Here is a 14821-nt window from a genome sequence, read left to right on the forward strand (position 1 = left end):
AGCTCATAGTCAACAAAGTCATATGAGAATACTTTTTCAAGGCAGTTAAGCTTTGGCATAATATCTCACACATTCAAAATTATTACTTCAGCATTAATTCCCATCACAATCCATACCACCAGAAAGATAAAAATACAGTGCAATTCTTTGCACTAAAAACTGATGATTCAGATAGCAGTTGCAGTTAATTCATAACTGGTGCATGATGCAATTTGAACAGCAGCAGCAACTCTGAGATATGCCATGATGACTAGTCAAATAATAAATCATATAACAAGTTTATCAACAAAATCAAAAAGTTGTGCATGCACTAAACTAAGCAGTGGTAATCAGAAAGTTTCATACAGAATAAAATACCTGCTTGTTGTCACAGCCTGCAGCCTCTGTGATGAGCTCTCTTATTCCTGGCTGTCACAGCAAGCCAGCAAGCAAGTATCAAAATTCAGAGAAAAATAGTCCCATCAGATTAACATCACTACACAGAAGCATCCATTGTATGACTAATCCTCACCATAAAAGAAATAAAGGACACACTGATTCAGCTTCCAAAATACTGTCAGACTGTGCAAGAGATATTATTACACTTTGTTTTAACTTCAAAAAGTCTTAGCCAACTGATGAGTGTTAGACTAGTGAAGTGGTAAGTAATTAGCTTCACAGACCTTGCTTATACAGTATAGTACTCACTTAAAGAGCCTTCTGTGTGGACTATGCATACCCTTCCCTGAGTCAATATGGATTTTCAGCAGTTTCTCAAGTTTCGTCCACATTCCAAAGACATACTATAGCCAAAATGGAAATGCTCTGAATTGTGTGTGTATCCAGAGGTAGACTGGTGTTCTACGCAGCACAAGTATCTCTGCCACGTACCCATTACATGCAAAAACAAGCTCTAGCTCTTCCCACAACCCTGATGTAGAAAAAGCAGGTATTAAAGAATGAATTAAATTAAATATCACTCATTTGACAATGAGCCCAAACCTATTTTCGCAGTTTTATGAGCATAGGTAACACTAACTATACTGCAACGGTGATGCCTTTCACCTAGACAAACTTTAACTAATACATGAATCACAGATGCAAATAAATACAGGATCCAAAGGTGATGTATGCAACCCTTTGTCTTACCAAACCTTAGTGACATGTCACTCTATCCTAGTGCATTTCAAAGAATCGTACTACAACACAGGCACATTACAGCAGCTGCCAGCAAGTACATAGGCTGGAAAATACAATATTAATACACAACCACTCCCTGTCATGGAGACACACAGAAGTGAAAGGTTGGAAGATGTTATATTTTGAGAGGTTGATGGGGTGAAGCAGAAATCAATGTCAGTCTGACATGGTACTTTTAGATGTGAAGTTGCCATTACATTTTGTGAGAGTAAAAGCATCATCAGCTGACAAAGACTAAACTGGTAGCTTTTAGAGAGGATAAACTTGCTAGCATTGCAACATAAGAATGCCTTTAGACCCTCTCTATATGGGAGCTCTTTTTGCTTATTTCATAAGATTATCAAAGTACCCAGTACAGATTCACTAAATATATTCTACATGTCTGCCATCTGGAATATTAACAAATACTTTGCATTGTTACTAACCTCTCAGTAATTCATGGCTGTGCCCGTGCACCTCACCTGTATGATCTATAGTCACAAATATGTTACATTGTTACTAACCTTGCACTAACTCATGGCTGTGCCCTCACCTGTATGATCTATATTCACAAATATGTTACATTGTTACTAACTCATGGTTGTGCCCATGCACCTCACCTGTATGATCTATAGTCACAAATATGTTACATTGTTACTAACCTCTCACTAACTCATGGCTGTGCCCTCACTTGTATGATCTATATTCACAAATATGTTAGACTGTTACTAACCTTTCACTAACTTATGGCTGTGCCCATGCACCTCACCTGCATGATCTATATTAACAGATGTATAACATTGTTATTAACCTAACCCCTCAGCATACTATGCATCTATAACTAGAGGCCAAGAGTAGTTTGTCAGTACCAAGAAAAGTAGATAGGTACTTACCTGAAGTACTAGTGTGTTCCAGGGTTGCTTCACAGCAATGCTAAGGACAACAATGTGAGAGAGCGATGTAAGGGTGCTGACTATGATGGCTTCCTGCATCCGAAATGGTAGCAGTGTGTAAGTTGCGAAGATTATGAAGAGAAAAAATGGCACCTTGAGAATAAAAAAACACAGTGATTACACAATGACACAACATAACAACACTGAGGCAAATAACACAAAGCAAAAAAGTTAAATTAGTTATCTTAGAAACAGATTGTGCAAATCGGTCAGAATATACCATAAACCTTAAGAAGATGGTCAGCCACATATCTAGCCTTTCATTGAATACAGAAAATTATACAATTACATTGCACTGGGAGCAAATAACTAGAGGGAAAGATAATAGAATGGGAAGATGCCAAGAATTTATTTGGACTGCAGGTTAGAGATTGCCTTCCGTATCAAGGATTGATATCAGAGTATAGGCAAAGAGAAATAAATAAATAATGAGGTTCTAAACAAAAGACCGGCACTGGTAGAGTTTTTAGTAGAATCTTGAACAGAAGCTGCCATTAGAAAAGGAATAATTAGTAGAGCATATAAAATATTGCATGATAAGTATGAGTCAATCAGAGGAGGTTAAAAAGGATTGGGAAGACAGAGACTGGATAAACAATTCACAAAGAAACATTGGGGGATATATGTATGTCACCCAAATACGTAAAAAAATCTAGCAGATTTAGGATTTTTGCCTGGAAATGTTTACACAGATATTTTTATACCCCAAGTAGACTCCAGAGAATTTTTCCTCAAGCAGACAGCAAATGTTGGAGGTGTGTTGGGGAAGAAAGAGCTAATTGTGAACATATTTTCTGGGAGTGTGGTGAATTAATGGACTTTAAATATTCCATGCGGGATGCACTGTTGGAGATACTGGACTGGGCAGATTGGTCAGACGGGGGGGGGGGTGATTTTTCTGAGCTATATTACAGAATCAGAATTGCCTAGGCATGGTAAGGCCTTGCTGTGTCTAATAATGGTGGCTGACAAAAAAGCAATTACTAGAAAATGAAAATCAAAATCTAAACCAGCTATACTAGAAGTAGTGAATATGGTAACAGAGATAAAACAACTGGAACTGAGAGCTTTAGAAAAGGGTAGGAGCAAACTGCATAGGAACAAATGGGAATTGTGGGAACAATACATACAAGGGAGGAATGAGGTTTAAAAGGTGACAGGACTTAAAAAAGCTATGTAATGTTTAACAATTAAAGACTGGGTAGATTATAAGTGATGTATAATGTTTGCAACTAGGAGTGAGTCTTGTCACTATGGATTGCAATGTAAAATGCTTGCAACTAGGACTGTGTCGGTATATTTTGTTTTCATTTGTATAAATGTATGACTGCTTATGTAGTAAGTGATGTTTTAATAAAGATGTTTCTTGCTTAAAGAAAAAAGGCAGGAAGTGAATAATTTATGTAACCTTGCTTAGGGTTTATGACATATAGCAATATATGTAAAGTAAAATGTTTATGTTAATTATAATGTGATTACTTTTATATGAATGTAAACTTGCCTATGTCACCAGTGATACATACATAAAGGTGTTTGAAAAAGAAATACTTATAGAGGAGGAATGCGGTTTAAAAGAAGGCAGAACTTGAATGAGCTATGTAATGTTTGACTGACAATGACTGGATATATTATAAGTGATATATGTTTGCAGCTACAGTTGTGTCAACATGGTTTGGAATGTATAATGGTTGCAACTGAGGTTGTGTAAGGATCGTTTATTTTCATTTATACAAATGCAAGACTGCCTATGCCACACATGATAATTTAATAAAGTACAATGAGAAATAAATGGGACACAACTGAAGTTCCGGTTTCAGCTAGAGCAGACTACATAAGAAATTCAGCATCCTGGTTAAGTAGATTCTGCCATTAAATAAACTCAAGTATAACCATAATTCTCAACTGTCACATAATGTCCAGATTTCTGCCTCAAAAATTTTGGTCTGTCCAAATAAAAGTTTTTGGTTTTCTGGTAAATCACTGGGATGGTTTGAGGAATGACATTGGTAAATAATATCTTACATTTGAGTTCCACACTTCATATCCTTTAGAAAATGTACGTTAATAATACCTTGTTATTCTAGCAACTTTCTAAGTTATTTAAAATCTGTCACAATTTTTGGGCCTTTGTATCCCCCACTATGTCAGCCTTTTCCAGAATTCTTGCACTAAGAGGTATGTGTATAATGACAAACAAAGCCACCTTCATGGTAAATGGGAAACAAATTGTGTAACAGAGCCATACCTTCCAGAGACATTTAAAGCAGCATTTTCTGACAGCCATGTCATACATTCAGTTCTGCTAACCTGCTTCAGTCTCCTATTTTCCAGAGGATAGAAAACGTATGCATATACATCTACATTTATATCTATATATCTATATCTACATCTATATATAGATAGATATACATGGGTTCACTGCCAAGTTTGACCTCTGTTTAGTCAGCACACAGATGGTTTCAGCTGGCAAAACAGATGGTCAACAATTGTGTGAGACTGACAATTCCTCATGTTGGGAAACATGCCTTTTCCCTAGGGAAAACTCTTGGAGTTGGAATAAATAATTAGCAGGGAGTATGGGGGGAGGCAAGCATGTGCTGGGGTTATTCCTTTGAATATACACATTAGCATGTCACTGTTTATGTTGACCATAACATGTCAATGTTTATATGGTTTAATGATTGTAGGTGTATCTACATTACACACACATACGTACATATATGTGTGTGTGAGTGCGTATGGATCTACTTCAGTAGATTGAAATACCATAAGATCAAAAATGAAAGATGAGACAAAAACATCGCAAATTCACTTCCATTAATGTTAACAAAGCCAAATCTTTTAAACAACGAATCAACTAATGAAACCATCAGAGGATTTGAATGGACATCGTGCAAAACACAGAAACAAATCTCTATATTAATACACATAACTTAAAGAAAAAGAAAAAACAACTTTTCCAATGTTTTTGCAGGGGAGGCTGCTCCTCTCACAACTCCCACATATTATATATACCAACTCTGAGATCACACTACAGTCGGGTAAAGGTGTCATTTCCCGATCCTCACTGTACCACGATATCTATTCGCAATCAGTAAACATGAAAATTTTTTCTCTTGCATATCATGTTACACTGAATAAAATGTCTTTCTGAGTTTAGTGCAATGTTCATTCAAATTCTCCAATTACTTCCAGACATGGGCATTATTTCATTCGTTGTTTCAAACTTTCCGCTTTGTTAAAAATTCATAGATGTGTATTTGCGATGTTTTTGTCTCCTCTTTATGAGTTTTGATGTTATGGTATTTTGATCTACTGAAGTAGATTCATACATACATTTATTTATATATATATATATATATATATATATATATATATATATATATATATCTATGGGTTCACTATAGAATTTCGAAATACTGAAATCCCGAATTTCAGTATTAAAAATTCTATAGCCGAAAGCTTTAAATCCTGACTCTCCAGAACTGCGAAATTTAAAATTGCGAACCTACACTACAAATACACCACACACATGCACACAATGTTCCCCCACAATCAAACATACAATCCTACACTACAGACACACAGAGGGGCAAGTGCCCCTGCGACCCCCCCCCCACTTATATATACTAACTCCGAGATTGCAAAATCACACACACAAAGGTAAATCACACCCACACATTTCACAGTCCCTTGTACACACATCACAGCCACAACGCACACTAACATACACTAAAGCCCCTAATCAACACACTTACACATACATACTTACCTGAACTTACACCTATTCATTCACATACCGCAGTCTCCGAACTTCAGGATTTTGAATTTTGCACCACTGGGGTTTCGTGATTTAAAGCTTTCGGCTATAGAATTTTGAAATACTGAAATTCGGGATTTCAGTATTTTGAAATTCTATAGTGAACATATATATATATATATATATATATATATACATATATACACACACACACACACACACACACACACACACACACACATATATAGATACACACATTTATACACACATATATATATATATATATATATATATATACATACATATATAAAAGACTAAAGGTGAACCCACTGAAGCAATTATTTATGAACTTTCATATACCTTTCTGCTCATCTTTATTTAATCACCATCCTGGTTAGCTGAATGGTATAACTAAAGTAACTACTAACAGTTTATTCTTTTTTTTTTTTCATCTTTCTCCTCTTCCTTTTTCTCCATTTTACTTGGAGTCAGGGTATTATTTCAACTACTACCACCTCTCTTGATCCAGAGTCAGCTCTCGTACCTTCTTCAACAGCCGTACCTGGATGTGGCAGGTCTTCTCTCACACAATTCATTTGTCTCTTAGCTGGGCATCCTTTTCTCATCTTGCCTCCTCCTTCTCTCTCCAAATCTGCTTTATCAAATCACATTTGACTTTCCTGCACATGACGACTGTAAACTATTCTAGCTCATCTTCGAAAAGTGAGGCTACTTTGACTTCCATTCTGATGTCGTTACTTCTTCATCTGCCCTGCAGTGCTCATCACATAACCAGTGTCATCACCTTAAGCTTCTTCAGCTGCTCTTCCTTCAATGCCCAGGATTTTGTGCCATATAGAATCACTGGTTGTATAACTGTTATGTAAAGCTTACTGTTCAGTTTCTTTAGCATTCTTCTGTCATGCACTGTCCCCGACAGGAGTTTATTCATGTTTCACTCATTTTGAAAATTACAGATACCGCTTCAACTAATGGGAAACTCCAATCTCCTTAGAGATACAGATATTTATATCACAAGGTATCAACCCTTACCAGATCATCTGCCTAACTTCATAAAACATTGCAAAAAAAGAAAACAGCACCGTCCAACTTACTTGACTGCAAACTGCCCTTCAGTACTGACGTTGAGTTGAAAGGCTAATCTCTGACAAGACAACTGCATTTCAGATGTGTAACCTAGGTTCAAACACCTGTTTATGCACTGCTGTGCAAAATGTAAAATGGGTTCATACAGTAAATCTCAGAAGAATAACTCCTCTAACAAGGCATTCCAACATCTTAATTACTCCTCCCTAATATCCTTTCACTCTAGTATGTATGGTTAATAACAGCCTTTCTCCTGTTATGTACAATTTTCTGAGGAATGTATCACGTAGTTGACCACACTTTGCTTTGAAACCATCTAAAGAATATAGAGTTTGATAATTTCTTTGGTGACTGTCCCCAGAAACATAACATAGATGTCTCACAAGGCTATGCCCTGGTTCACCAAATTATTGTACACTGTGTGTGTGTGTGTGTGTGTGTGTGTCTAATTTTTGTTTGCCAGAAAGAGCACTGATCAAGTCAGACCCATTTTAGTCTCAGCCTGGGAGCACCAAAGACGATGCAAGTAGACTGTAGCAAAATCATACAATCGGCAAAGGTAGTAAAATCAGTGTACAGAGCAGTAACAAATTATAGATGTGCAAACAGACAGAGAACAAAAGTGAATGCAACCTCATTTATAAATAAAGTCTCAGCACAGGTGTTAAATAAGGCACCAACCGCTCATTGGATAACAATTCGACAAATTTTAATAAAAAATAGCTGCATTTAAATACATTAAAATAAAATTAGCTGTTAACATATAGAAAAACTCTGCAAGTTGAACACCAAGTAGTGTACACAACGTTAAGCAATATAGTGCACACAACATTAAGCGATTTAGTCCCCACAACCACCTAGAACTTCTTCAAAACCTTAAAAATCTAGTGCATATAATCAGTTTCAAATGCTCACCACATGTACCGTATACTAAATTCATTAGTAAAATTTTAAATTTATTATATCCAAGGATCAACTTAAAATCACCTGTATGAAATAAAATAAAATACATATTCATATGGTATAATCCTACAAATACGAGCTAGAAACAATTAGTTTATTGTAAAACACTAAAGCTTAGATGATCTCAATTGCACTATTGCTCGAAATGGAACTGCCATCAATCAAACCAGAAGTGTTCATGCATTGGCTCTAAATGCCCCATCCTAGTTATTAAAAGACTACTGCATCACCAGCATTGTACTCTTTAACTTGGATAATGATTAAATCCCAGCATCAACTCAGGATAGCATAACATAACTAACCTCAACAGGGAAATAAATACCATATCTCAGCTGCAGATAACATGCAAGGCAAAATTTAAAAAAAAAGAAACGAGGCTTGCTACAGTTAAATGCATCTTTATTCTATAACTGAATATAAACTCCCGCATCAGAGGTAAATGACGACAAATGTACAAACTATTTCACTTTGCCTCCATCTCTGTCAGGGAGAATAGCCAAAGTGCAATGTTTTCCGTTAGCCAAAAGATCTCAACCACTCCTCACCCTCACACATAAGCTACTCTTGCTTACCAATGTCCATCTGTGGCACATATCCTCTAAATTTAACAAAGCACATCCACCCTGATAACACAATGGAGTTCTTGTTTTACACAGGACAAACTATCTCCCATTAACCAGAGTGCCATATCTACTGCAATATGGCGGCTCAAACACACACACACAAAAAAAAAAAAAAACAGCACGGTGTAAATGCTTCCATGATAATGTTTAAAACTTCCTAATTCAAAATGGAATCTCTTCTTTAGGAAGATACCAGCAATTTATCAAACAGGTCAAACAAACATCCAACCCAATAACCTCTGCCTAGCTCTCCTTCCATTTGTTTCTTATTTTCCTAAATATGCGGTCTCATTCATTACTCAGTACATACCATTAAACATAAGAGATATACCTCTCATCCACCTTAAAAGCATTACATAAAAATGTTTGCAAAATACTTCCAAGAAAATATCTAATACTGCCACCTCTTTCATAACCAGCAACTCCAGTTTTCTATTCTTTCTTACTATTTAGAAAATCCTTTGGTTCTTAGTCTATTATCCTCACCTCCCCTAAAAACTTTGTCCTACCTAATTCACTCATCTATTCTACTTGCATTTCCATTAGGGTATTATCTTTTGTGTGTGTTCAGCTGTTCTGGATTTATTATACAATTTTATTTTCAAAATTTCTTCTTTAATGTCACTACTGCTATGCTTATCTTGGTTTCAGTTATTCCCCCTTTCAGTACCGCACACTCTGTTCAGACTGGCAGGATGTTGGCAGTTATTAACTTAATTATACTTGGTTTCAGATGGCAACTTATGCTTAGAAATGCATGCCTTTGATTGCACTTAACTTGCTTTGTAACATATTAATTAATGCCTTTGTTGTCAATGTACGTATCCTTTTCTTTTTATTTCACATTATGGTTTATATTTGTGCTTCAATTTTATTTATCTTGCTGTAGATCTGTGTGCCTTTGGCTTTGCTTATGGCTACAAAGGACCTATAAAAGCACATACATTCATTAACAGTTTGATACTGACTAGCGAAACATCTTTAACTTCTCTCTCTCTCTCAGAGTCCTATTAGCAAAATGTATAAATTTCAACTTCTTAGTATTGCCCAGGTGTTGCCTTGTTGTGTCAGTCCCTGATCCAGTTTAGCACTTTACCCAAAACCCATACTTCACCATGCTAAGCTTCTTCATATGACTTGTATGTGGCATTGGGTCAAACAGCATCAGCACAATGCAACTTGTTGATCTCTCCAAAAATGCCACAGAAATACGTCAGAGCAGAATAACAAGATCGCCTCTTGATAAATATGCACCGCTACCCAGCTTCCATGCTTGGTACATAAGTGTGTTTTCCTATTATTTCTTGGAATTTGGTCGACAGTACCATAGGAGCCTTCCAGGAAGCCACTCTGTATCGACCAGACCATCATTAGCTAGTTTTCACCTGTAAAGCATCTCTCACTTTTACAAGAAATCAGGAACAGTTTTGCAACCATCTTGTTACACATTTCTCCATCTTATCATGTCACTGGTTGTATGCAATGAAACATGTCACCCATGAATGCTTTAAACTTTCTCAGCTCAATCTCTTATCTTCCAAAAATATGATGATGATGACAATAATAACTTCCATCTCTGCAGTTCTCAACCTCATAACCCCCTCCCTCCAATGATACTAATCTTTATTTCTCTTCAACAGTTAAACACAGGAACGAAGTAGTAGTGCTGCATGCCAGCAAGTTTACTATATAATTCTCTTGAAACTCTAAGCTTATTGAATCCATCCTTCCTTTGCTTCTTTCTTTTGATAAATTTGAAAAAAAAAACACTGTTATTTGTATCTTTTATTCTTTTAGCATATATTTTGATGTTCTTTCCTTCACAGCATACCACCTTTTTACTTGCCTCCCTGAACAGCAGTTTTAACATCCTCCGTTTAAGTCTTAGAAATGTTAGTTGCTTGTCACTGCTTTTTCTACTTCATCTCAATGCACAGGTTACATTTTAATTTAGTTTTCTTAATTTTCTTTAACCTCTCCTCAGATTCTTCAAATAAATGGCTCTTTTAATACAACCAACTTTTTATCTTTTCTGGTTAATTCCAGCTGTAAACCTCCCTACCTTTTGCTTTTAGAGCAACAAAATTAAAATCTCTGTAAATGGGTTTATTATTAATTGTCAAACACCACATTCATTGAATGGCTGTTCATCGAATAATAACAACTGTCGAAACTTCCTTTAATTGAATGGCCATATCATTTAAATGACTTTCACTGAACGATGATAGTTGGCAAATATAAAGGTGTTACCAAATACTTACTTACCGGTAACAAAAGTATAGGGAAACCTGCCCTTTTCCCACTATAGTGTGACCTCGCAGATGGCATATATAATTAGTGGGGGGAGGCACCCCCCCACATAACGAGTGTCTGGGTGTTGTACTGAAGTTCCTCTTGTGGGAGACTATGCCCCCCCAATTTTATATATATATATATATATATATATATATATATATATATATATATATATACATATACACATACATACACACCAACCCCGAGATCACACTACAGTGGGAAAAGGGCAGATTTCCCTATAGTTATGTTACTTTTAAGTAAGCATTTGATAACGCTTCCTTTATGTCGGCCAACTATCATTGTTTCATGAAAATCGTTATGATGTTATGACCATTCAATTAACAGAAGTTTCAACAGTTAGTATTCAACAAATAGCTGTTCAATTAATGTGTTGTTCGAAGATTAACCATAGACCCCCTAACTACATGCCCTATTATTTGCTCTTTTTATTACTTCTATGGTTTGTGGTATATTTAAGGCAACTGAGTAAAATACTTATTTGCTTTTGTTTACTGGGAAAAGTCTGACTTGGTACATTGCTCATTTTCAGTGGTGGCCTGGGAGGAAGGATCCCAACAAAAAGTATATCTGTGATATAACAAAGTTTAATCAATCACTAAAGAAAGATGTACAAAAAAGAAAATAGAATTCAATAAATTGAAATAAACAGGAAATATCACACAGAGACAAAGTGAAGTCACTTCTAAGAAGTGGCGTTGGTGCAAATTAAAAACCTCACTGAATCAGGACATTATCATTATGGCGATAACAACATCACTAATAAATATATAATATCAAAAAATTGGAAGTTAAAACAATGTGATATGCAAGTTGATAAGAGAACATTTCTCACTGGAGGAGTGCAACAAACTCACTTTAGTAAGGCATAAAAGGCCAGTTAGTTTAATGAAGAACAAGAAATCTTGAGTATTTCTGTAGTTTTGCCCTGGAGATTCAGTATATTTGCAGATTCTACTATGATTTGGTAGTAGCTTGAGGCTGATATTAAAAGTGAGGAGGTTATTTGAATGATGCTGAAGGAATGTTGTTCCATAGTTTAGCTATGCATACTGAGTATAGGAAGTCCTCATCCAGGCTGCTAGATTTGTGTGATTCTTTGCCGTACAATAAACAAAATAATATTAAATATTAAAAACAGTCAAATAGTTGAGTGGAGGCCAAGCATGGAAATACAAATATTGCACATTTGGCTGCAAGATGGACCTGCTGAGGACAGTTGCTGTAACGGGAATCTACATCTCCCTCAAGGTGCAGTAAACACTGCACTATTTGCAAGGGGTTGTGATGGATATGCAGGGCTTTCCACTTCTTTAAAAGTTTTACAAAGTCTGTAAAATGACATGTTAAACATTTTTTCATTCAGAATGGCATTTTGTTGAGTTCAGTTTTCCCCAAATGTCCTACCCCTAAAGTTGTTATGTAATGAAATAATGAATGTAGTTAGTAACAATAGTGCAGATGTAAAATCCTGTGTGTATTCCAGTCAGACACCTTAAACTGTTTTTGGTTGATCAGTTAGGTAGCAAGTTATACCTGTAATGGATAAAGTATTAAATCCAGTCAGCCTAAGACCATCTAAAAATGCTTAATGCAGACAACAAATAATCCCAAAATTGCATTTTGTGAATAATTAGATCATGTTACGGTTTGATTTCCGAATTGCTCTAACAGCAAGCACAAAACATATAGTTAATTTAGGAAGTCAACTATAGGAGACTAAAGATAATTTGTAAGTCTATAAAGTGAAACTATCAAAACTCATAAGCATAGAAATATTTAAGCAGGCATATTTGGAAGCTTGCTCCACACATTCCAAGCACTTAATAATACCGGCCTCACCCATTCAGCACAGCTAAACATGATAACCCTGATGTAAATGTGCATCTACTAACCTAATTAATCAAGACTTGCCTTACGTGAAGTCAAATACATGTTTTGTTTGACCTTACAACTTATTCCATAGGCTGGGAATATACTGAGCTAAGAACCTCTCTCTCCTGTGAGTCTTATTTGTTGGTAAACATTTACGGAGGGTATGGCAAAGAAATAGGAAGTCAAACAGAATACAGTCACTCACAACTCCAAAAGCAAGGCATAGATCATGTTCAAGCAGATTCAAAGGCTACTGAGTACAAGGAGAGTCATGATTAGGGTAGTTACATACCAGTGGGGGTACTGTGTTCACTGATGGGCAAGGAGAGTCATGATTAGGGTAGTTACATACCAGTGGGGGTACTGTGTTTACTGATGGGCAAGGAGAGTCATGATTAGGGTAGTTACATACCAGTGGGGGTACTGTGTTTACTGATGGGCAAGGAGAGTCATGATTAGGGTAGTTACATACCAGTGGGGGTACTGTGTTCACTAATGGGTCTGATAAGGAAAAAATATGGTGGTAGGATGACTGCTTTGGATTTTGAACATATTCCCACTGAAATTAACTGGGACAGATAAAATAATTTTCTGACCATGGCAGAAATGTGATCAAATGAGACAGAGTTGTCCACATAAGTACCCAGGTCTCTTATGACTGCATCTGTCAGATATGAGGTGGAAACAGATTTTTTTCTAGCAAAAGCTACTATGTTGCACTTCTTTGCATTTAGCTTGAGGCTGCTTCCATTACGCCAGGGTATGTGCATATCCCAGCCCTTGCTGGAGTGGTTTAGATTACGTGAATGAGTATATAGTAGTGCACAGCTTGCAGTCGTTAGCAAACTTTGTCAGCCACTCTTCTGGGGTATCGATTTAGATGTCTGCAAAACATATGCCAAACAGGAGACAGCACAGCAAAGATCCCTATGGCACCCCTCTAGATACAATTTTATATTCAGAGTGCCAGGTAATTTCACATCATGAGATCTGATGGATATCAAGTTTACAATCCAATAGATAGCACAGGGCGTTTTTTTAATTAAATTTGTCTAACTTGTGAATAATATCAGCTTGGGGGATAATGTCAAATGCATATGTCAGGTCATAGTAAATGTGTGCATGGAGTGGCCAGCCTTTGTAATATTTTCAATGAAGCATTCTAGATTCAGCAAACAGGACCTGCTCTTCACAAAACTGAACTCACTGGGATCTAGATCCGTTAAATTGCCTACATCTGCATAAATGAGTTCTGCTATGATACGTTCCATAGTTTTGCATATAAGGCTGGAGAGGCTGAGCAGCCTAGAATTACCTGTGTGTGTGTAGTGTGGCGTGACAGACAGTACTATACCCATAAGGCCCAATAAGTTTGCTTCCAGAAAGGAAAATGTTTTAGTAATAAAACTGAAAAAGTCTGAATGGGGATTAATCTCTGGATCTTCACTGACTGCACCTTTGCCTCCCATAATCTTAATTTTACATAAGAACTCCAAGGATGTACCAACTCAGGGTACATTTTCTAAACCTGAAGGGATGAAGCTGCCATTCAGAAAATGATCCCTAATTTCATCTACAACTAATATATGGAAAATGAACTGCACTTATTAGTCTAACAAATTCATCAAAAAGTAATTCAGTGAGTAACACCTACAGAGACAGAAAGGTCAAAGGTAGGTACTAGGCTATTGGTCCTAGGGCCTACACAAGCCTAGCCATAATGATTCCCTGGCTATTGCTTCCCACAGATATTTACTTTACTGGACCCCTGTCAAGCAGGGCTACTGATGTGATCCCCGGGGTGAATTTCCTATCTTCCATCCAATCGTCAAGGTTCCTCTTGAAGAGGGCCATTGAGGTGCTCTGCCTGACATGTATGGGCAGCCTATTCCAGAGTATGGGGAGTCTCTGGGTCAGGAATCTATCCCTCCAGCATGTTCTATTCATTGTGATGACAAGGTTAAGATGCCTGGAGCATGTGGCTCAGAGGAATTGGGATTTCTTTTAAGTGTAGCATGTCCAACAACTCTGGGTTTGACATGGCCTTGTATGTTAGGCAGAGATTG

The 14821-nt window shown here is 36.6% G+C and overlaps 1 protein-coding gene across 2 annotated transcripts in view; it reads right to left on the reverse strand.

The window, feature by feature from the left end:
• ADCY7 (adenylate cyclase 7) overlaps positions 1-14821 on the reverse strand; it is a 2777509-nt gene that overhangs the window by 1030661 nt on the left and 1732027 nt on the right. For both annotated transcript variants that reach the window (XM_044081980.1, XM_044081981.1), the window contains one exon: positions 2052-2204. In XM_044081980.1, the coding sequence (XP_043937915.1) occupies positions 2052-2204 (153 nt within the window). The remainder of the gene's footprint in view (positions 1-2051; positions 2205-14821) is intronic.

The sequence above is a fragment of the Protopterus annectens genome, chromosome 8.part1 (genome assembly GCF_019279795.1).
Source record: "Protopterus annectens isolate FY-2018-M chromosome 8.part1, PAN1.0, whole genome shotgun sequence".
In the NCBI taxonomy this organism is placed as follows: Eukaryota; Metazoa; Chordata; order Ceratodontiformes; family Protopteridae; genus Protopterus; species Protopterus annectens.